General features: G+C 32.7%; 2 protein-coding genes across 2 annotated transcripts; both read left to right on the top strand.

The window, feature by feature from the left end:
- The first annotated feature begins 265 nt into the window (after positions 1-265).
- Positions 266-20,322, top strand: LOC135132212 (uncharacterized). Its single transcript, XM_064060221.1, has 6 exons — positions 266-414; positions 19,005-19,148; positions 19,199-19,478; positions 19,534-19,744; positions 19,803-19,943; positions 19,997-20,322. Exons 1-3 carry the CDS (start codon positions 366-368, stop codon positions 19,426-19,428), a joined length of 423 nt encoding a protein of 140 aa, XP_063916291.1. The 5' UTR covers positions 266-365; the 3' UTR covers positions 19,429-19,478; positions 19,534-19,744; positions 19,803-19,943; positions 19,997-20,322.
- Positions 20,323-20,856: 534 nt separating this feature from the next.
- Positions 20,857-21,571, top strand: LOC135132809 (uncharacterized). The gene is made up of 3 exons (XM_064061013.1): positions 20,857-20,966; positions 21,037-21,174; positions 21,224-21,571. Exons 1-3 carry the CDS (start codon positions 20,918-20,920, stop codon positions 21,436-21,438), a joined length of 402 nt encoding a protein of 133 aa, XP_063917083.1. The 5' UTR covers positions 20,857-20,917; the 3' UTR covers positions 21,439-21,571.
- Positions 21,572-22,019: the final 448 nt, after the last annotated feature.

The following is a 22,019-nucleotide window of genomic DNA, read 5'->3' as shown; positions in this document are numbered from 1 at the left end:
TGGCAACCGGGCTGCGTTCGGAGGAGGCTGTGGTGCTTATTTAGGGTAAAGGGGTCACGTGATGTATTGATTGTTTAGGAGATTAAAATACAACATATTAGTATTTTACTATCGGCGCATATTTTTAAATATTTGAGAATATTGTGTTTATAAACAAATAAATACCAAAGTAACAATAAATAAATGTTTGGTTGTCACTGGTTGGCGTAATCAGTTTAAGGTTAGTGGGGTAAGTATACGAGCACAGATTTTGTTATTGTTTTTTAATGGATTCTGTTAATTAGCTGCCGACTAGTCATCTCGTAACACACGCTCTATGTCTTTTCGGGTATTTTTTACCGTACTGAGTGTTCCGTGAATCGACGATGAATCGTTTTTTGACGGTTTTGATCATCTCGGGACTTTTTCACTTCGGTAAGTTTTTCTTTTTGTTTCTTAGTTTAAATTCGTGATAAAACATGTGTCGGCACGATTCGTGTCTGTATCTAGTCCGGTCTAGGTAGTGGGAGCTGTCGATAAGATCTATCGATTATGTTATTTCCGTGATCGAGTTTTTGTTTCTTGAATTAAACAGTCGGAGCGTGTTTATTCCGAATATTAATTGCCAAATAGTTCACCTTGCTGTTGAGCAATTATTTAGTTAACATTGAAATTCTAATTTATGGCCAATAAAACAATAAATTTCGTAACGCAGTTTAAGGAACCCATTTATTCGAATTCTTGGCTAGATACTGTTAATATGTTTCAGCTGGTTAGATAACCAATAGTATTGTTTTTTCTTACCTGTCATTTACACGTTTTAATTGTGGACAGATTTAATGTATGCGCAGCAGAAGTCTAATAAATTTTGTTTGTTTGAGGAAATATTTTGGGTTTTATTCGAATTCCTTTAGGAATACTGGTGTATCATTAAAATATTAGTGTTGAATAAAAATTTACGACAGTTTACCGCACCCTGAATTTATAACGGCGAACAATATTGGGACGCAAAAAATTTTTATGGTTTCATTATATGGATTTTTTCAAATCTGGTCGTTTTTCATTGTCCAGAAAAATACTTTTGTGTCATAAATTTGCATGAATTATAATAACTGTTAAAATCTGAATTGTTTATTTTAATATGTATTATTACTACTAAGCTATCAAATTGTATTGTTACCTTTTACAGGTAGCCATAGTAAATTAATTTTTTATATTTATTGTCACACTTTTTAATGCTGTGAGGTTGTTTCTTATTAAAAATGGATGTATAGTGTTTCATTCAATTTATTAAAATTATATCAAAAATCCAAGTCCATTTTGGCATATACGACATACTTTTGGTTTCTCACTTGTTTACGCATTGCGATAAGTATTGTTGGCGGCAAAAATAAGTACCTCGTTTGTGTTTTCTAATTGTTCATTTTACGATCGTCTCCCTAAACAGAATTTGTTTTGTGTATTCTTTATTACAAAATTTGTTTGTTTTTTTTTTGTAGTCGTCTTGGTGTAATTGCAACAATTTATTTGGAAGTAATCGTGTCAAAATTTCAGAAAAAAAAATTCAAAAATTAAATTTTATTAAGTTTAATTTTAGCAACTCCTAATAAATTATTATTTCAGTATAAAACGGTTTTTCGATTTTTAAGCAGGGCTCACTTCGCTCAAATGTATTACGTAGCTGCTTGTTGGTGAAGTATGACCTCTCATTTTCATTAATTACTTCCTCCTGGAACTCATCTATACCGCAGTCTTCCAGTTCTAGATCTTGTTCATGTTTAAAATGTCGATCATTCTTGATCATTCTTGATCATTGATGAATGGTACTCCATAGTTACAGTAGTAGTACCATAGGCGGCGTAACATGTGAGTTTGTTTAGTGGAGGGACTTGTAATAATTAAATTTCATATTCAAGTTGAATTGCTGATGATTGATGAAATTAAAAATGTAAATAAATGTAAAAATGCACTAAAATAAATAAATGACGCCATTGACATTTTGGCAAGGACTATGTTACCTATATCAATTTAGATTGGTGCAGTTTAATACTAATAACAATTATGCTATGCTCCAAAATTTTCTGGAAAATGGACGGAGCCGTTCTTGATTTGGTCCATAAAATAAATATTTTCTCTCCTAATATTTTACATATTTTAGATACGATTTATTTGATACAATTTTTATTGACGATTTGCAATGCTTACGACAACCTTAAAACCTTTGCAAGATTTCACAGCACTCGGTTTTGCAATTTCAAAGTTAAATTGTAAAATGTTGTTTAATCATTTCTATTTCTTTTCGAAAAATCTGAATATCTAAGATAAAAGATAAAATGGATTCAATAACTACAGGCATAGAAGTGTGTTGTTTAATCAAAATTTAAATCACATTTACTATACAACATTTTGAGGTGACGTAATCGCATTGTTGGTGTAGATGATTAGACAAATTTGACAACAAACGGTCCAGTAGTTTCCGAGATTATCAGTCTAATAAAAATCGACACCGGAAGACAGACAGACAGACAGACAGACAGACATATGGAAATGGAAAATTCATTGTGTTATACTCTAGCTGAATATTTTTGATAATGATTTTTAGGATTATGAAAGGCTTAATTACATTTATACTACGTTTTTTTCCAGAAAGAACATATCTTAAAGTGTTAATCCAAATATTGTTTTAATATTCATCAGTCGTAAAGCTGAGCAGTAGTTAAGCTATAAAACCGACTAAATAAAACCATCAATAGACGACAGATATTCTATAATACTTATTACATACTATTAGTTAAGCTTGGAAAGTAAAACAAATCAAATAAACAATCCCTAAACTTAATTTGTGTGTAAGAGTGTATCAATAATTATATTTAACAACTAGTGGTATGAAGTCTTCAAGTGTAGCAAAAACTACGAAGTTGGTTGTCAAATTTTGTACGCCCTTGGGGTTATTATGATTATTCTAAATTAGTAATACGAATTTACCTACTATTCCTTTTTTAAACACGTCTTGACAATATTCTAATTTTTCGAAATCAATGTTGTGTGATAATGATAACCCAAACTTCCCCTTAATTGACATGTGAAAAAAAAATTGGAAGCCCACGAAGAATTCAAAAATTAAAAAATTTGCCGCCCTTGGCTGTGATCGTCTAACAAAATGGAACCCTATGTTGTATTTTTTTTTGTGGCGGAATGCGTTCAGGTACAAGTGGTGGACCCCAAGGTTGGCGCAATAAATCCCGCCAACTCGACTAGGAACCGCGCCCTCCGTTTCTGCCACATATGTCTGTGTTATTTACCCCAATTCCCTTTTAAATGTTCACTTTCAATGCCTCTGATACTAAACTATAACCGAACAAGTGTTTAAAGTTTCAAAAAGGGCAATAAACAACATTTAAATTCGGCATACACTCTCGTGAAATTTTAAACAGCAAAAAAATTCGTATCTGAAATTAAGATTGGACAGCAGACAATTTATATATGATGGAAGCATTAATCAACAAAATATTTAGGTTTAATTTAAATTATACGACAATGAAAATTGCTTAGACTAAAGTTGTGAGATAGAGAAAAATTGCATGAGGTGAAAAATTGCAAAGCAGACAAAATTACATGAACTTAATATTTACCACACTTTATCAATTATTCAAAAAAAGAACAAGTGACTGGTTACTTAAAAACAATTAGCTTTGAGAGTTTATATCGTGGACTGTCCCCAGCTTATCCCAAACAAAACACATGATAAAAGAAACACAAAATGCATCCCGCGTCGCGAAATTACGTCTCGGTAGTGTGATTTCCAACGTCGCGCGAATTGTGTCTCGGTGATGTGATAATGATATGATAACTGCCTAAGGGGAGAACAATTTTTAATTCCCCGGTTGACGATATTATCAATTCTACCGCACTTTCCACGGGCTTTTTCCCAGAGTGGACAACGTTAGGTTCATTTAACTGCCGTAAATGAACTATTAGCAATCTTGTGTGAGGAATTAAGAAGTGTTATGATGTAACACTTAAGTATAAGCATCTAGAAACCGTATTTATAACTTGTTGGGGAAACTGTGGCATCGTCGTCGATTCGTTCACATTCTAGCAAACAAGTAAACTTCACTACCAACCCTCTCACTAGATATTACCCAGAAATTCCCTAGGAGAGCTACCAACTACCAGAAAAGAACTAAACTTACACATGGTTGCCTGTGTTTAACGATTTTCTTGATTAAATTTTTTTTCAAATTCAAATTATTCAAATGTGATTTCGCGCCGTTGTTTTTTTTTAGCGCGAAATTTTAATTCAAATTTGGTCAATACACTTGTTTTTATTTTTTGAAATTCTGAGATCGGGGCTATTTTTAACTCCGAAGATATGAAAGTAAGTATGGATTTAATCCTTATGTCCAGTAAAAAAAAATACAAATGTCATGGCAGTATGCAACCAATGTTACACGAAGGCCCCTTCATTAAAAAAAGGTATATATATATTAGGGTGATTCAAAAAAAAAAAAATTATTTTTTTTTTCGTGTCAAAGAGGTTCAAAAGTTTCTTTTCAACGTAAAAAAATACCAGTTAAAAGTTGAGCTCTTAATATTAATATTAAGACCGTCCGCATCGCGTTTTTCTATTTCCCATAAGAATAACATGGGAAAATTTTTGTTTGCACCTTCTGATTTTTATTGCTAGCCCGTCGTGTGTCGTGAAAAAAATTCAATCACATATTTTTATAGAGAATTGAACGCTCTACAAAAAGTGTCTCCTATGATTTTGCGAGAAACCTGACTATGATTTTTTAACCCACTGATGCTGAAAATGTTCGGAAAGAGTTTTACTGGCCTTATTATAGCATACAATTATAAACAATTACTGTTTAAAAAACTAAATTTAAAATGTGTATAAATTTTTGTGGTGATTTATTCCAATAAGACCATCAAATTTATTGTAATGCATCAAAAACGTCAAAATTTGGATAAATTTAACTTTAGCCTAAAATAACTCTTCAACTATCAGGTTTCTCGCACAATCATAGGAGACACTTTTTGTAGAGCGTTCAATTCTCTATAAAAATATGTGATTGAATTTTTTTCACGACACACGACGGGCTAGCAATAAAAATCAGAAGGTGCAAACAAAAATTTTCCCATGTTATTCTTATGGGAAATAGAAAAACGCGATGCGGACGGTCTTAATATTAATATTAAGAGCTCAAATTTTAACTGGTATTTTTTTACGTTGAAAAGAAACTTTTGAACCTCTTTGCACGAAAAAAAAAATTATTTTTTTTTTTTGAATCACCCTAATATATATATATGTCAACTTGATTGAATTTCTTTTTATACGAGCTTTAATTTCAATATTTAGGATAATGAATTTTGGGTTAGTTCCATTGAATTGAGTGCGTTGAAAATTCGAATTTCAAATTTGTTTTACTAATGTGACATTTGACAGTTATTAGTGACAAATATAAAATACCTAATTTCAGAACAAGTAGTATGCACAAAAAATTATGTACATTACTCTTAGATCATATAATAAATAGATACCAATACTCAAACTGAAAGCTGTGACTAGACATGAAGCTATCTGTTGTCGTTTTCTACGTCAAGGGGAGTATTATAATGCTATCCTTGTGTGATCACCACATCTTCATCTTTGTTATATGCATTTCATCTGTATATGTCTATTTCACTTCCATCCTGGTAACGCACCAGTGCAACAAATAGCTTTTGACAGATGTTTCTTCTAACCTCTCTTTCGAGTTTTTGTACGAAAAACAATTTTAAAATTTAGAACAAAGATTCTATTTTAAGTGATGTAATCATAAAGGATCACAATTGCTGCCCAATAATTTACTATTCCTTTCGTTATCTACTGTGAATTATTTATAAAATCAAGCTGTCAACATCTTTCGTACGAAATTAGTTCAGACATACTTCCTAAAATTTAGGCGCACAAAATTCAAATAGTGATCAGGCAAGGATAGCTTGATTGTAATCCCTCTATGCAGAAGAGAGATGTGTGACAGGAGGATGTCGTCACAGGCTCTGCCAGGGAAAGAACACGGCGTGGTGGTATCTATTTATTATATGATCTAAGACATTACTTCCCCCAAAGCCAAATAGCATAACTCCTTTACATGCATATGTAAATAACTGTTAGAAAAATGTAAGCAAGTCGACTATACCCACCACTAAAAAAAATAGAACTACAGTGGACGCCGCTTAATGTGATCACTTTGGGACTCAGACAAATTGATCACACTAACCGACTGATAACAATAAGCGAAAACCACCATCAGAGACAGGAAAACTTGAAACAAATTAAAATCATGAACAAGAGAGTGTTCATTATGCTGGTAGATGAAGATACATAAACATTAGAATTTATTTTTAATTTTGGTTATCATTCTGAGAAAGGAACTCTTGATTTCCTTTGGTTAGTTTAGAAAAAACGGGCTGAATTTTTTTTTTCTCTGATGAGCTGAGATCTCGTCGTTTTGACGTGCTCATTTTTACATAAGTACTACTCAAATTTAAAACAGGAAAAATTCGTTCATTCAAAAGACGAAAACGCGCTGATTACTAAAGTTTGTCACTGATTGTGGCTCTATAAAGTGAGTAGTATAAGCGAATGTATCTTTTGAGAGCAATAAAAGTTCATTAAAAACAATAGTACTTTCAATCGTCTCGTTTCTTCAAAAAAGCTTGTATAAGAATTGGGAGATTGATCACAATAAGCGAAATTTTGATCACAATAAACGGAAAAACTGTAATGCATTGGTATTGCGTGGGCCCGTCCCAAGCCATTTTGATCACACTAAGCGGTTGATAACATTAACCGTGATCATATTAAGCGGCGTCTACTGTACTTTGGAATTTCTTGTTTTCCATAATTATTAGATGTGTATTTTTTTATGTATCATTGAAATCAAAATGTTTTATTTTTTTCTTAATTTACAGGGTTATCGTAAAAAAATAGTATCAGCGGAATCAGATTTTGTATAATAAATAATAATTCATCTGAATAACTCTACTCTTTTAACAGATTGTACTTCGGCAGCAAGGGAAGCTCTATTTAAACAACTTTACACATATTTTTTAACTACGCTATCTTTTTTTTGAAAAAAACTGGCCTTTGTTAAAAATTCCGCATTTCTAAGGAATGCGTAGTGAACGTGTTATTTTATCTAAACTTGTGTATTTGCATGACATCTGGTGAAATAGTGTTAAATTAATAAAAAGCACCAACTGCACATACCTTAGCAGTGGCAGAGATAGTGGTTATCTCAAACAGATACTTAACTGCTAGCAGGAAAATTTAAACAACTATGCAATTGTTTTTACTTTTAAAATTTACTAACATCAAAAATCAGAGTATTAATTTTTATATATAAAGTTATTTATATAGAACATCCTTGGTCTGTGAAGCACAACTAATACCGCATTTATTTTAGGGTACATTACTTATTTTGTAATAGGTAATTTTTTGAAATAAATCTTGTGTTCGGGATAAATAAATACCTTAATTTTAACATCTACAGTGTAATACAAATAGTAATAAGGTTTTCGTATAATCGTTTTGTTATATGTATTTATTGTCATTGCTAACACAATTTGTAAGTCGAATACAACACTATAATATCGCTGGTTTCCATAGAAATAAAAAAAAAACAGTAATGTTACATTACTTACGGTACAAATGCGTGATGAATTTTTCAAATTTCACTAACGAATTATTTGTAAAAATTATACGTACAAGTTGTAAGTACGATTATTAAATCTAACAATGTTTCCCTCGTTTTTGTCATGTGTTTTTAAAGCAAAACAATTTGAGTTAGAAGAAACTGTAGCAGACTTGTCTTCACTTATTACTTCTACATCTTCAGTCATAAACTCATAAACGAGGAAGAAGAAACGTTGCTAGCAATTCTGCTATTAGTATATAAACTTTTCTCTGTCTTAGTTGATAAAGAATCTGTTAGATTCGACTGCGTCTCAATTTTTCAAACTTTTCTCGATTTTGTTATGTTATAAGTTATAATACATTTATCAACCTCATAGTGTAATATACTATAGTGTACCTAGTACCACAGTTTCAATAAAGTATTAATTGTTGTTAATTAAGTGTTGGTGTCTCACTAAAAGTTCGAAAAGGTCTGTTATGGAAATCCATGCTGTCAATTGCAACACTAATGGTTTAAATTTTTTTAGAACAACTCGTTTGTGTAAAGGTAAAAATACGAGTCGATTTATGCCAAAGTTATATTTAATACTTACAATATTTTGCAATAATTTATCTTCAACTGTGTTTCGTGGAAAAATGTTTGATTTTCGATGACCTAATCTATTTGTGCTCAAATCCAACTAGTTTTTTTTTTAGTAGCTATCAAGAACATTTTTTTTTGTAAAAGTAAGATATATGTTGCTTTAGATTGCTTATTGGCAACAAATGTTGAAAAACGAAATACGAAACAAAGACAATAACAGTAATTATTATTATGAGTGAAAATACAGAACTGGAATGGATATTTGAAATTATTAAACGGATTATTCAATTTATTTTACACAGAGCGAATTACGATTCTATAATCGTGGATCGCCGCGAATCAGAAGCGGCTGACAATCAGTGAATTTAATCGTCACTTATTCAATAAATAAAATTAACGAAACTTTAATTAGTAAAACGGCTAAGTAAATGAGAACGGGAATTAACAGTTGAGTGCAACGAAGCATAGTTATTTTAATCTCAAATAAACGAAGTGCACGTAACTGAATTCCCTGCCCGCACGGGCCGTACCGATTTTGACCTTCCTTGGCCCGACGGATATCCGCGGCTTATATAAATTACAGACGACACACTTCAGTGCCAACTAAACACAATGATTTTCACTTTAAGACTTTCCAGCAACAATTTTATGACGTCGTCTCAAAGAACTATATCTTAAAATGATTTAAATGTTGTACAACAATACAATCCTATACTTGTGGTGTACGTATTAGCTTTGAGTTTTTTCCCTAAACGTCCAAATTTTGGCAAAAAAATTAATAGGGTGTCTATAATAATATTTTACTACTAATTCAGGATATAACCGTCCATAATCTTGCAGCTTAGCAAACTTGGGCGTTTTTTATTTTTTTCTCTTGCGATATAAGTAGTATAATCGATGTTGCTGACGTCATCACAAATTTTTATTGATCAAGATTCCTCTGTTTTGAGGAGATATCTCATTAAAAACTTCATACACTATTTCGATGCATAAATATAAACACTTGAAGTTAAGCATGTTATTACTGCTGAGAGGACATTTTTTCCCGTTGGTTATCTGCTTTAAATATATTTTACATTATCTGGAATTTGCGCTCCGACGGCGCAGGAGCTACGGCGGTATTATTTATGCCACTGGTTTTTACTTTATAGAAGTCGTCACAAAACAAAAATCGCAAAATCAAATTTTATTATTTTTCAAAGAAGCGGGGTTTATTTGTACTACAGGCGCGAGGGAAGTTCTGACGAAACAAACTTCGACCAATCCGTAGTTTCCAAGTATCATTTTTTTTTCACAATGCTTGCCTCTGATACTTCTATGATTCGAATGCGTTTTTCACGAACTTCGCAGTGTACCAGTAGACACTACAATTGAAAACGAGATCACTGTTTTCTTACTCTCATGTCTCAAAGTTCATGAACACAGTACTCAGCGTTTAATCTGGTCCCATAACCTGTTATTACATATAGGTATATTATTTATTGTTATTATTTGTTGCTAAGACAACGACTACCAGACCACCGCGTTCCAGTCGCAGTTTAAACACTATGAATATTTTTCTTTAACAGTAATAACAAGTTAAGCAAAATGAATTTTTTTCTCTATTGCTACTTTGCACTATTTTTATTTCACCAACTACCATAACAGATCTTTTTTGATAAATATTTTATTTGACATTTATTTAAAATTTGGCAGCTGATATAAAGCGAAAATACCACTTTTCCGTTTCCGTTTGTGTATCTTTGAAACGAATAAAACTTTATGTGTATTATGAAGATGACAAAACGCTGACTAAAGTCTTCCTATTGTTCTCCATAAAATGATAGATGACGTCACTTAAAAATTTTATTACGTAAATTTTATGTGAAGTATGCAATAAATATATCCTTATTTTCAAGTTTATGAAAACGGACTATGCTAAAATAAAAATTAAATGAAAAATCTGATAATTTACCTTAAATGACGAAATTCTGTGAAATTTTGTAGAACAACAATATTACTTTAGGGATTAAGAACTTTATATATGACTATAATTTACAGTGTCACCTTCAGAAAACTGATAACGCTATTTAAAAAAATTATTTCATTATTTAATTTTTATTAAAATATGAGCATTATTTTGTTTCAATAATAACTAAGTAGAAAGCGGATTTATAAGCACAAAAAAATTAAGAATAAGCGCTTAAATAAGCACAACATTTTTAATAAATAAGTTTTATTTTAAGCAAAAAAGCATTAAAAACATAATCATATTACAAATCAAAGAACACTTCTTAGAACTTTGGATAAAATATTATTACAATAATCCTAGACTTTATATTTTACACACGTATTTCAGTTTTCGTTAAAACAATTTATGATTGTAATATGTTCCAAGTTGTCCACTGTAAAATTTTTTCGCCGATCATTTAAAATTTGTTTAAAATTGGAGAATGTGTGTTCAACATCCACACTCGTTGTTGGCGCAAATTTGAATTTTGCAACTAATGTTGAATCTAACTCCAAATTTTCCACCTTCTGCCCTTGTAAACACGAGCAACGTCGGAAAGAACACCGAAACCAGCATTTTTATTTAAGAGGAGGTTTTACCCACACCGAAATTAGCCCGTGCAATGGGTTATGATTTTTCGTCTCATTGATTTATTAATGGTTAAAAATAGTTGAAAATTTAATTGAGTGTTGTAAAAGGATGTGGCATTTTGCCACCGTTCGAATTTTTTAAATCTGATAAGTAACTGTTGCAATAAAAATTAACAAAATCACATAAAATTGGCTTAAAAGAAGCGTTTGTAACTCGTCAATTAAATGACGCCTTCAAAAAAATCAAACGGGGGCAGCAAGATCAATGTTTCGTAACGGTGTATATAAAATTGCGACGTTGTAAATTACAATATGTTGCTATAAAGCGAAAAAACAGAACGCATGTTTTCGGACAAAATGCAAGCCGATTTCTGGTCGCCCTCACTCGGGTCAGGTGAGGAAAGACGCTAAGCGGGGGCTCACAACTACTCCCACTCTAAAGCGCAAAGCACAGACTAGGGATGGGCAGATTCGGTCATCACTACGAACGGATCGTTCATCGTTCGGTCGTTACGAAGACCCGGTCGTCAAATGTCGTTCATTTCGTTCATTTCGTTCATTTCGTTCACTTCGTTCACCGTTCACTTCGTTCTTAATCATTCAAGGCTCAGGGATCTATTGATGAATCATTCGGTCTTTCGGCTCTTCGGTCAATGGTCTTAGTTTCCCTTTTGCTTGAATCTGATCACTTTATAGGGAAGGTCATGCTCAGAACTATCGCATAGGTATTCAGAAAAAAAACCCGGGCCATTGCTGTCTTTTTTTTTCGAATACTGCATTGTGTGATACGTCAAATTAAATCGTTTGAAATATACTATGATCTGATTCGAAAAATTAATGATTTAACGTTTATTTGGTTTTGTCTACATTTAATTTTTTTTAATGCCTCCCATTTTTTAGAGATTCATGTAACGATTTTTTTCTGAATTCTGTGATGTATAAATAATAATTTAATATTTAAAAAAAGTAACTTGAATTTGTGGACGTAAATAATTGTGTTAATAAATACATCAATAGCACTTTCGACACAAAAATTAAATTCGTTTTTATCACAGCTTCCAAGCAACTTTTCAGTAAAATATGGCATATGCTAAATCAAAGAATTAAAAAAAAACCTAGAAGAATCTCTAAACAATGTATACGATGTATTAAAAAAAAGTTGAATGTCATAGACAAAAACAAATGAACGTTAAATGTTAAATATTCTTAATTAATCAGGTCGTAGCATATTTAAAACGATTTAATCTGACGTCACACAATCCTGTATTCTAAAAAAATAACACGGATTTTTTTTTATTAATAATCATTACAATAGTAATAATAATTCTTAATTTACATTTATTTATTTAGTTTCTAATGTTCAGTCGTTTATGAACATTGTATATAAGTTATCGTCATAAATTGTCATTTTTGTTCCCGGTTCCTAATTTAAATTCATACTACTGGAATTAATCTGTCTGGAAAACTTACGTTCTTAGTTAATTCCATAAATAGCATAGCATGTGCTCCTAGTATTGGATACAGAACATAGAACTGTGCTGGTGCCATGATTCAAAGATCCAACGAAACCAAGATCCAGTCGAGACAATGTGAACGAACGGTGAACGAGTGAACGAAATGAACGAAAGAACGACTAGTTTGCGTTGGGAACGATTTCGGTCACTCGTTCATTCGAACGACCCGTTCAGTTTGATTCGTTCGTTCGCGAACGACACATCTCTAGCACAGACACGACGAGATCGTATTTTGAAATACTTTTGTCATATTATAATCGGTGGAGTGTTACAAGTCAGGAACAGTCTTATATCTCCAGTGCTTTAGATTTAATTGAGACACAGCAATTTGATAGCCGGTACAAGTACCTATTCCAGTTGTAAAATAGTTGATATATTCACGATGGAAGCATCGTGAATATATCAACTATTTCAACGGAAAGAAAATAATAATAAAAAACAATAATAAAAATATGAACCTTTTTGGCAAAATAGCTACCAAGTGTACTTATTTAAATTTGGAATCCTTTATACAGAGGCACATTAATATCTGCATTCACCGCATTTTAAAATAGACGTTTAGCACGTGTACTTGCTGCGGAAACAAATGTATGTATATTACAATCTCTGCAATGAATTTTCCTTTACTCTGGTGGAAATGTAACAGGTGATAAAAAAATTTTCATATTAGAAGATGCCATGAAAATATGTACTTTTCATGGAAAAAAGAGAAAAACAATGAAAACTATATGAACAAAATAATGAATAGATTACATAATATTAATATTTCAAAGCGGTTAAAAGTACGAATATTCAAAACTTCATAACTCATAAAAGATAATCTTCTGAATCATGTAGATAGTTTAATATATAATGTCAATAATAATCACGCAGAACATTACAATTCGGTTGTTGCTAAATTTGTTGGCGGTAAAAGGTGCAATTTTGTACAGAGGGATTCATATACTGCCAGATGTGAAGCTGCAGTTGCTTCGTATAACAACCGAACTGAGTTATATCGAAATATGAATAAAAGTATTTGTGGTAAGAGTCCAGGCCAATTTACTAAAAAATATGCACACAATATCGCCCGAAGACGTCAAATTGCTTGCGCGAAACGTTTAGAATATCCTGCAAAAAAAAACAAACAAAAAATTTCCGGACCCGACCTTGACTACGGCAGGCAAAATATAGTAGTGGATATTAGGGATGTACCGACTAGTGGCCGACCGGTCGGATAAGCCGACTATTCGGCCATTTTTCATCGTCGGCTACAGTCGGCGACTAGTCGGCTAAACAGCCGATCGGTCGGCTTTTTTTATTAGAATTAAAATAGTATATAAAACAATTAAACCAGGTTTACAGAACCTCAATTGAATATTTAATTGCGATTTAATTTTTAACCCCGCCTTAAAGTACCATGTGACCGACTCTACGCCAATCAGACGTCGCTAATGGCCTTGTTAAATGCGCGATCAACTTAATCGCAGTTAAAATATTGTATAAACTGGCCCTAAATTGTGTTAATCTTTATTTTTGTACTGAGTTACTAAAAAAAATTAAATGTTAAAATTATCGAAACAAATTTAATACATTTTTGGAAAACAAAGGAACTTTAGTTATTCCTGTTATTAAAATTGTATGAACAACAGTTCCCACAAAATCAGGTGTTCAACCTGAGCGCATTCATAATAATTGTATAAATGTAAATACTTCCGATCTTTCGGCTACCTGCCCTACGCTCCTACATACTTTCTCTTTTCCCTTCTAGAATTTTCTAAACTCCTTCTTTACCTACTTCCAACTCTTCGAAACCGAGCTTACCTGTGTACCATTTTAAACACCCTTCCTTCTTCTCCCTGGCACTCTCGAACAGTAAAGAACGAAATAAAATCTGAAAACCGTACCGTCGCTTTTAAATCACCAACAATACCCACAAAATAAAACAAATTTTTAAGGTAGTCAGAGAAATAGAAAAAAAAAACATACTGTCTGTCGCATTTATAAACCGGTTTTAGCAAAGCCGAACAGTCGGCCGACTAGTCGGCTTTTACTGGCCGAACAATCGGATAGTCGGCTAGTCGGCCAGACCTACAGTCGGTACATCTCTAGTGGATATAGATGATGCAGAATTTGAAAACCACAAAAAAACATTTTTGGAGACTTTAGGAGCTAATATAGATAAAATAGAAATTGAAACAAGAAATCAGAATGATAGTATTAAATGGCAAAGTGAAAGACTCAAACGTTTAACAGCCTCAAATTTTGGCAGAATTTGCAAGTTAAGAAAAAACACCTCCAGAGCAAATGTTGTCAAATTGTTGCTCTATTCAAATTTCAAAGGCAATGACGCAACAAGATATGGACATGAGATGGAAAAGACTGCCAGAGAAGATGCCAGAAGGGAATAAACTGAATATTGCAATCGATGAATGTGGTTTGTTCATTTCTCCAGATCAACCATATTTTGCAGCTTCTCCAGATGGCGTGGTAAGAGGAACAAGCGGCATTGTGGAAATTAAATGTCCATATACGGCCCAAAATTTAACGCCCTTAGAGGCAACCAAGGCAAAAATAATAAATTTCTGCAATATTATTACATTGGAGGATGACAACGTAAATAAAGAACGATTGGAATTAAAAAGGGATCATTCTTATTATTATCAAGTACAAGGGCAGTTAGCAGTAACAAAAAAAAGCTATTGTATTTTTCCCGTCTGGACACCCGAGGATATTCATACTGAAATTATTTTAAAAGACTCAGAATTCTGGAACACAAAAATGGAACCAAAACTAAGGGATTTTTATATGAATTATATACTACCTGAACTAATAGATTCAAGATACAAAAGAAAATTACCACTAAGAGAATAAACAAACAACGGTCAACAAAAATTGTTCACTAAATGGCTACTTTTATGTTTTCTTGACGTTTTATGATTCCTAGAGTACAAAGAAATAGGTTTCCCATTTACGTCTGTCTGTCTGTCCGCCTTCTGTGTTAAATTTTATTAGACAGATAATCTCCGAGTATTTCTTATTATTTTATTGTAGTATTGTTATTATTAGTATTACACTGCACCTATTCACATTGATATATTAAGTGTTTTTGCAAAAATGTTGATGACGTTAACAGAAAATTTTGTAATGGAAACATTAACTTGAGACAGAAACATAACACGCTTCTTTAGCTTTATTTTAACATTATATACAGATCTTTTATTTAATTTACAGGGGTTATCGTAAAAAAATAATAATAGTTGCAAAATCAAGTCTTAGAATTTTTTTGAAGAAGTTGGATATGTTGTACTGTGCTGCAGCGACGAATTATTTTTCAATTTTCCGAGTAATGGGACGTGTGATTAATTTAAGGCATTCTCCATGTTTCATCGAATCCAGAATACGAAAAATATAGTTCCCGCTTCCGTTTGTATGTTGCTCGGTGATTTTATTAAACAAGTAATTTTCGGTCTTTATACTTTAGAATTATTATGTGCTATCACAGATTAAACGCCTGGGAAACAGGGAATCATCTTACTATAGGTATAGATGACAGAGTTATTTTTTTTATTTTTTGTTACTGTTCATGTACACTTGGTCGTTCTGGTATTTTGTTCTTCTAAATAGAAAAAGATGAACCTTTTAAGAATAGTTTTTATTTAATAGATTCTTTTATGTTAAATTATTATTATGTAATATGTTAAATTTTAACATGTTAAATCGTATGTAAAATTAAATTTTATTGTCAACACTATGTTCTCTCATATACGTATGTGTTTTTAATCCTGACTAACTTATCCGTAACCTTGAGCCTTCAAGTGGTAACATCTACACCAGTCTGAAACTGATATCTACAGCTGGGCGGTCGAAATTTATTTATCCCCACTATCGGCCCGCAGTGCCGATCGCTACAGCCTTGTCTTGCTCGCTTCTCGCTTTTCAGTTGTGTATTATTTTTGATAATTCACACAAATAGTTTTATTGTCAAGGAGACGGACACCTGAACATTATTAGAATTATTATTACTCTTATTTCGAGGATATGGATTTTAAAATCATCAACTGACATTCCGTTAACATTATTCTTCGCGTAATTTTCTCTGCGAAACGTAACATCGGCTGCGAGCCACTGGCTTGCCGGGGTACAGCAGCGTTTAAATTTCGACCGCCTGGCCCTACGTGATATCTTTGCCAGCATGCCGGCTTTCCTTCCCTCTTCACTTAGGACACGGAGTTCGACGACGGTACCCGAACTAAGTTGAATCTTTCTGTGTACGCTGTGACTAAGATTCACCTCTCCCCTCGAAAATGTTTACGTCCCTCAGAACTCTATGATTTCACAGTCCGAGAAACGAATGAATGGCTTGAGTAAAACCTGCTCGTAACACTTCGTCAAGTTTTTGAGATACTCTAGTACCAATATCACCTCTTACTGCGTTTGCTTGTTGTTTAAATTCTTTCACTAAGTTTATGGCATCTACCAACAACATGTTGGGTTTTTCTAACTTTTCTATTACCTCAGATACGAATTGATAATTGCTTCTTAGAAAAGCTAGATCTTGTCGCAAATCTTTGTTTTCCAAAATATTTATGCAAGCTTTAATCGATTGAGAAGAATCTTCGCTAAACTCCGTAACTACTTCCTCAAATTCTTTGATATATTTGTCATAATAAAATGTGGCCTGTAACCATGTTCCCCACCTCGTTATAATCGGCTCTGGGGGCAATGGTATGTTTGGAAATTTTTTCTTAAAATGTTGCACTCTTAGTGGGGCTTTAACAAAAATCTTTTTACCATTTGCCACTAATTTATTAACAGTAGGAAACTGCAAACGTTTTTCTTCAGCCACTCTGTTTAAACCGTGGGCAATGCGAGTAGAGTGAATTAAATTGGGGTAAAATATTTTTAGATTATTCCCTGCTTTCAACATATAACGAGCTGCATCCGAGATCATCAATAAAATTTTATTTGCCGGTACGGCATTTAGCAAAATTAGTGACGTACGACTGTCATTTACAAATCTGGTAATCGTATTGCCATTTGTTTTATCTAACATTTTCAAACTTACTACATACCTTAGATCATATAATAAATTTATTATATGATCTAAGCTACATACCCTCGACTAGGGACATTTTCATTTAAGATTCCAACAATTAAACTTGCCACGTATCTTCCACAACTATCGGTTGTTTCATCGACAGCGAACCATAAATAATTATCTCCAATGCGATGTTTAATTTCGTTGTAAACTTGCTGAAACACTGGGTCTACATAATTTTTTCGGAGAGTACTTTCAACTGGAATATGTCGATTGCAGTGTTTTTCAAGGAATTCTTGAAGAGGGCCTTTCTCCAATTTTTTTGAAGGTATGTTGGACTGGATCATCATTTTACATAAATCGAAATTAAACTGAAACTGCTCATTTTTTGTGGAAGTAGATGCAACAGATTCATGTAGGGTCTGCTGTTTAATTTTAGAAACTTCAAACATTTTCTTCTTTTCTACATGAAGAGTCGTTCTGACATATTGCGTCACGTTATATTTTTTATCACTTTGAACCTAAAACAACGTACATATACAGGATTAACAAAGGAAAATAGATAAAAAAAAAATTAGTGGGCTTACGGTTTTCACACAAGCTCTGCAGAATATTTTGTTGTTTTCTAATTTTAATTCTGGAAAATCCCTTATCCACTCATCCGGCGTCGATTTTACTTTCGGCATTCTTTTAAAATATTAGTAATATTACCAAAAATAACTCAATATGTAACAAGGGAGAACCACGTATAACACTGTACTACGACAGATGCGATAGACTGATGGTTGTCAAATAAACGGTTCATTTACTTAAAAGTTTCCATTAGAAAAATTTTAAGGTAGGTAGTTGGGTACAGTAATCCTTTTTTCTAGAAAATCTTCAACGGTCTTGCCGCAAAATGCCGAAAAAGAACATCTGGTTAAAAGCTTTAATTCATTATCAACGGAAGCAAGGATTTAAAGTCATAAAATCTATGGAGTATTTTTCCAATCCTATAATAAAATTTTATAACCCAAACGACCAGAACCTATTCACAGAAAGGGTCTTGAGTGAGTGTACTTCAATGGCCAAGTCCAGGTAAAATGCATACGGTACGATACGGCTAACTAACAAGTATTTGTCATCCCGACAAGGCCGGCATTTACGTTCTCGTACACCCGTCTCATAGTGATGAACTTTTTGTATGATTTTTTTTTATATTAAAAGTAAAATATACTTAGTGTCATTATATAGAAAAAGGTGTACACCGAAAAAGTGATTAAAAAATAGGTATGTCAACATGCACTTCTTGCCTTTTGACTTCATTACGACTACTATTCAGTTCAAAATAAATTTTAAACACAAGTCACTTGATCTGACCTGACCTGACCTGACCTGACCTGACCTCCCTAATGACGTAAATTACTACTTCAAATGTGCTTTCTTGTACATTTAATACAGTTTTGTTATTATTAAATATCTGGTTTAATAATAATTCAGCAAAAAATTTTTTAGTTAATTTAGTTATACTACATATTTTTATGAATATACACAACAAAGCTGAAATCCTTTAACAGTATAAAGATTACTCCAAGTGTTCACACAAGTTTTTTACAGTTTCTCTCTTATTTTTAATCCTTTGTCATTATATATTTTTTCATACAGGTGTATGCATGCGGTGTTATGTCTGCACATCCGAAGCCAGTAGCAACCAATACGAGTACGACGCGTGTCTATACGGCGACGAAAGATATCTAAGATCTGTCACGTGTAACGAACCTTCAGTCTGTGCAGCCTATCATTATCAGAGTAAGAAAACACCTGCATTGTCAACAAATCTCTGATGCAACGCTTTTTAGCACTAATTCCAGGATCTCTAAACCAGCTGAGCACAAGCAGAGGATGTCAGGCGTTGCGTTACGGCGCTACGTGTGAAGACATCTTCAACGATTTAAGGAAGACAGGGTCGGTCTTGCCCGGGCAGCACATCTGTGCGACGTGTAGCGAGGACCTTTGTAACCGGGCCGCCATTTTTCCAACAGGACCTGTTTTAGGCGTAATGTCGATATTTCTGTGGGTAGTGAGGTGAACTGACCTCTCGTTTCGATTTTCTATTTCATCTTCAGGGCTTTAATTATTGTACGTTATTATTTTAATAAAATTTAATCGTAGCTTTTTGTTTGAATGGTTCAAGGTAAATCTCCGTGTCTGAAAAATTACGTAAATATATTTTGGATGTTTGAGAACTTTAATATATACACAATTTCATAACGCTGATAACGTTCAATGCAAATTTACTTCATATAAGTCGGTTACTTGAGAATGTGAGTCTACCGCTTTGGTGATGGCCCTTCGAGTGATTTGTGCTATTTTGGTGGTGGTTGCCTTTAATAATTTGGACTCAGGTATTGTACTCGTGCACAAATATTCTATTTGTTCTAACTGCTGAAATACGAATTTCAGTAAATACTCTGGATTGTTATTCCTGCACAGCTTCTTTGGGGAGTAATTTCAGATGTGAAAATTTGTCTTACAGTGGCGGCACTTTACCTTACTACACTTGTATGTATGGTGATGCAGTCTGCGCAAAATATGTGATTGAATGTAAGTAAACAATTTCACTCATACAATGTTTAACTTAAAGTTCTATTCTTTAGATGGAGATTCATTGATGATTCACCGTAGTTGTCAACACAGAGATATATGTGCCGTTTTAGCCGCGAAGTACAACAATTATTACAGCAAACTTTTAGATTGCCAAACGTGTTCTGATCATAACTATTGTAATCATAGTGCGGTTCGCAAATTGGCGCCATTTTTAGCCTTAACACTGTTCTTCTTGGGAAGGGTTTTTAGTTAATTTTTGTTGTTTATTTGCGGAATAAATATAACACAATGAAATGTTTCGTGTTTTTGAATAGTTACTGTCGTTATAGTAAATAATGTATCAAAAAAATGATAAAACCTCATGTACCTATCTACCTCGTATTTTTATATAATCATTACAATAGAGAATAAAAGTGTTCCAGTAGAACAATGGAAGATCTAACATCTTGAAAAGATAAATCTCTATCATCGTATTGTTCTTGAAGGTCTAAGCTTTCTTAAATTAAGTTATTGACTTTATATAGTTTTCTAGGTTTTCTTTACGATTAAGAAATAAAGTAGGTGTAAATGTTTGCGTTTTTCTGGTTATTTAGTTAAGTAAAATTATTGTTAAAATCTTTAAATACAGTAGTGTAAGGTAGAATTTTAATTAAACTTTGGTTTAAAAAAAATCTTTATAGCCTACATATGCCACTTACTTACAAATAAAACAAAATGTCCTAGAAATACTCAAGAAAAAGGTGTGTAACTCTGTTACTTGAATAAATATCATCCTAACTTTGTTGCTTGTTTGGTTCTTTCACAATTTTATTTTCATTGAGACTATGGAATTGTTAGACCTTGGACGTCACAACCGATGAATAATTTTCTTAGTAAATTTACGAAAATGTAATCTTTACAGCCCTTACGCAAACAAACAAAAGTGGTATAAATCAGGAACTTACTGTGGCTTAGATGCAGTTGCAGTAAACATGGCTCCCAACATTGTCTTCTTGGTGTTAATGTTAACTATCGGTTGGGGTGAGTTTATTTTAAAACCTACTTCATTTTTAGCTGGAGTTTTACGGAAGCTAAATTGCTTATTTTCTAGGGGAATCACTAAAATGTTACGAATGCACTACTCATCTAGATCCAGATTCTGCGTGTGTGGATCTCTCGAAAGGCAAAGACACGGTGACTTCGGCAGAATGTCCGAAAGACCAAGTTTGTGCTGTATTCAAGTCTAAAAGTAAGATTTTTTTGTATGTATTACAGGAAGTGAAAATTTTGTATTGCAGATCCAGCCACTGGAAGTGGTACTATAACAAGAACTTGCAGCCAAAAAGATATCTGCGAAAATCTACATGCTAAGGAGACAAATTACAATAAAATAGAAGACTGTCATACTTGTGACACCGATCTTTGTGGTTCCGGAAATTTTAATGGAGTTCCAACAGTAATGCTGTGCACTTTGATGGTTCTTGGGACACTGACAAGTCATTTCTTATTGTAAAGTGCACAGGTGTTGCTTTTATGATCAATTAAGAAAGTTACATGGTTTTATTCGTTGTCGGTAGTGTTTTGTATGTGAATAAAATTTAATGCTTAATTTATTATCAATAAATAATTATTATCAAAGCTAAAAATTGTGCTTAATACACATTTTTAAAACATTGAGTAAACTTTATATAATATAAGCGAGAAAGATCACAATGGTGTTTTAGCAAAACTCTTATGGTTTTTAGTACATTTTTCTAAGCCACACTTGCATATTTTTTAGATATTCTTTTCTGGGTAATCAATTAATCATTGTTACTATGTAACTCATTATTAGAAAATTTGCAGAATTTAATTTTTATAACCGGTATGGAAACAAAAGGAAGCCATAAAAAATAAAATATGCGTTTAACGCTCTTAACCAATTTTTTTTTACAATACTGTCTCTAAAATTGCGAGTAATCAAAACTAGATTTATTTTGGAAGAAAAATTGCTAGTAGATTTACTGGAAAAAGCAAACTAGACACTGTGCTAACTCAAACATCCCGACATGTACACTAAATTGTCAAACCCGCGAAAAATTCAAAATTACAATG

Source organism: Zophobas morio, unplaced genomic scaffold (assembly GCF_036711695.1).
Source record: "Zophobas morio isolate AGI-343-1 ecotype UQ-CSIRO unplaced genomic scaffold, CSIRO_AGI_Zmor_V1 ptg000021l, whole genome shotgun sequence".
Classification (NCBI taxonomy): domain Eukaryota; kingdom Metazoa; phylum Arthropoda; class Insecta; order Coleoptera; family Tenebrionidae; genus Zophobas; species Zophobas morio.
Note: the sequence above shows the minus strand (reverse complement) of the source record. Positions and strands in the feature narration are given on the sequence as shown.

Excerpts from the sequence above, each read along its gene's own strand:
- LOC135132809 (XM_064061013.1), top strand. The coding sequence starts at position 20,918 with ATGGCTCCCAACATTGTCTTCTTGGTGTTAATGTTAACTATCGGTTGG. Across the intron at positions 20,967-21,036 it reads AATGTTAACTATCGGTTGGG|GGGAATCACTAAAATGTTAC; the intron begins GTGAGTTTATTT and ends CTTATTTTCTAG. Across the intron at positions 21,175-21,223 it reads TGCTGTATTCAAGTCTAAAA|ATCCAGCCACTGGAAGTGGT; the intron begins GTAAGATTTTTT and ends TTTGTATTGCAG.
- LOC135132212 (XM_064060221.1), top strand. The coding sequence starts at position 366 with ATGAATCGTTTTTTGACGGTTTTGATCATCTCGGGACTTTTTCACTTC. Across the intron at positions 415-19,004 it reads CTCGGGACTTTTTCACTTCG|GTGTATGCATGCGGTGTTAT; the intron begins GTAAGTTTTTCT and ends TTTTTCATACAG. Across the intron at positions 19,149-19,198 it reads TGCAGCCTATCATTATCAGA|CACTAATTCCAGGATCTCTA; the intron begins GTAAGAAAACAC and ends AACGCTTTTTAG.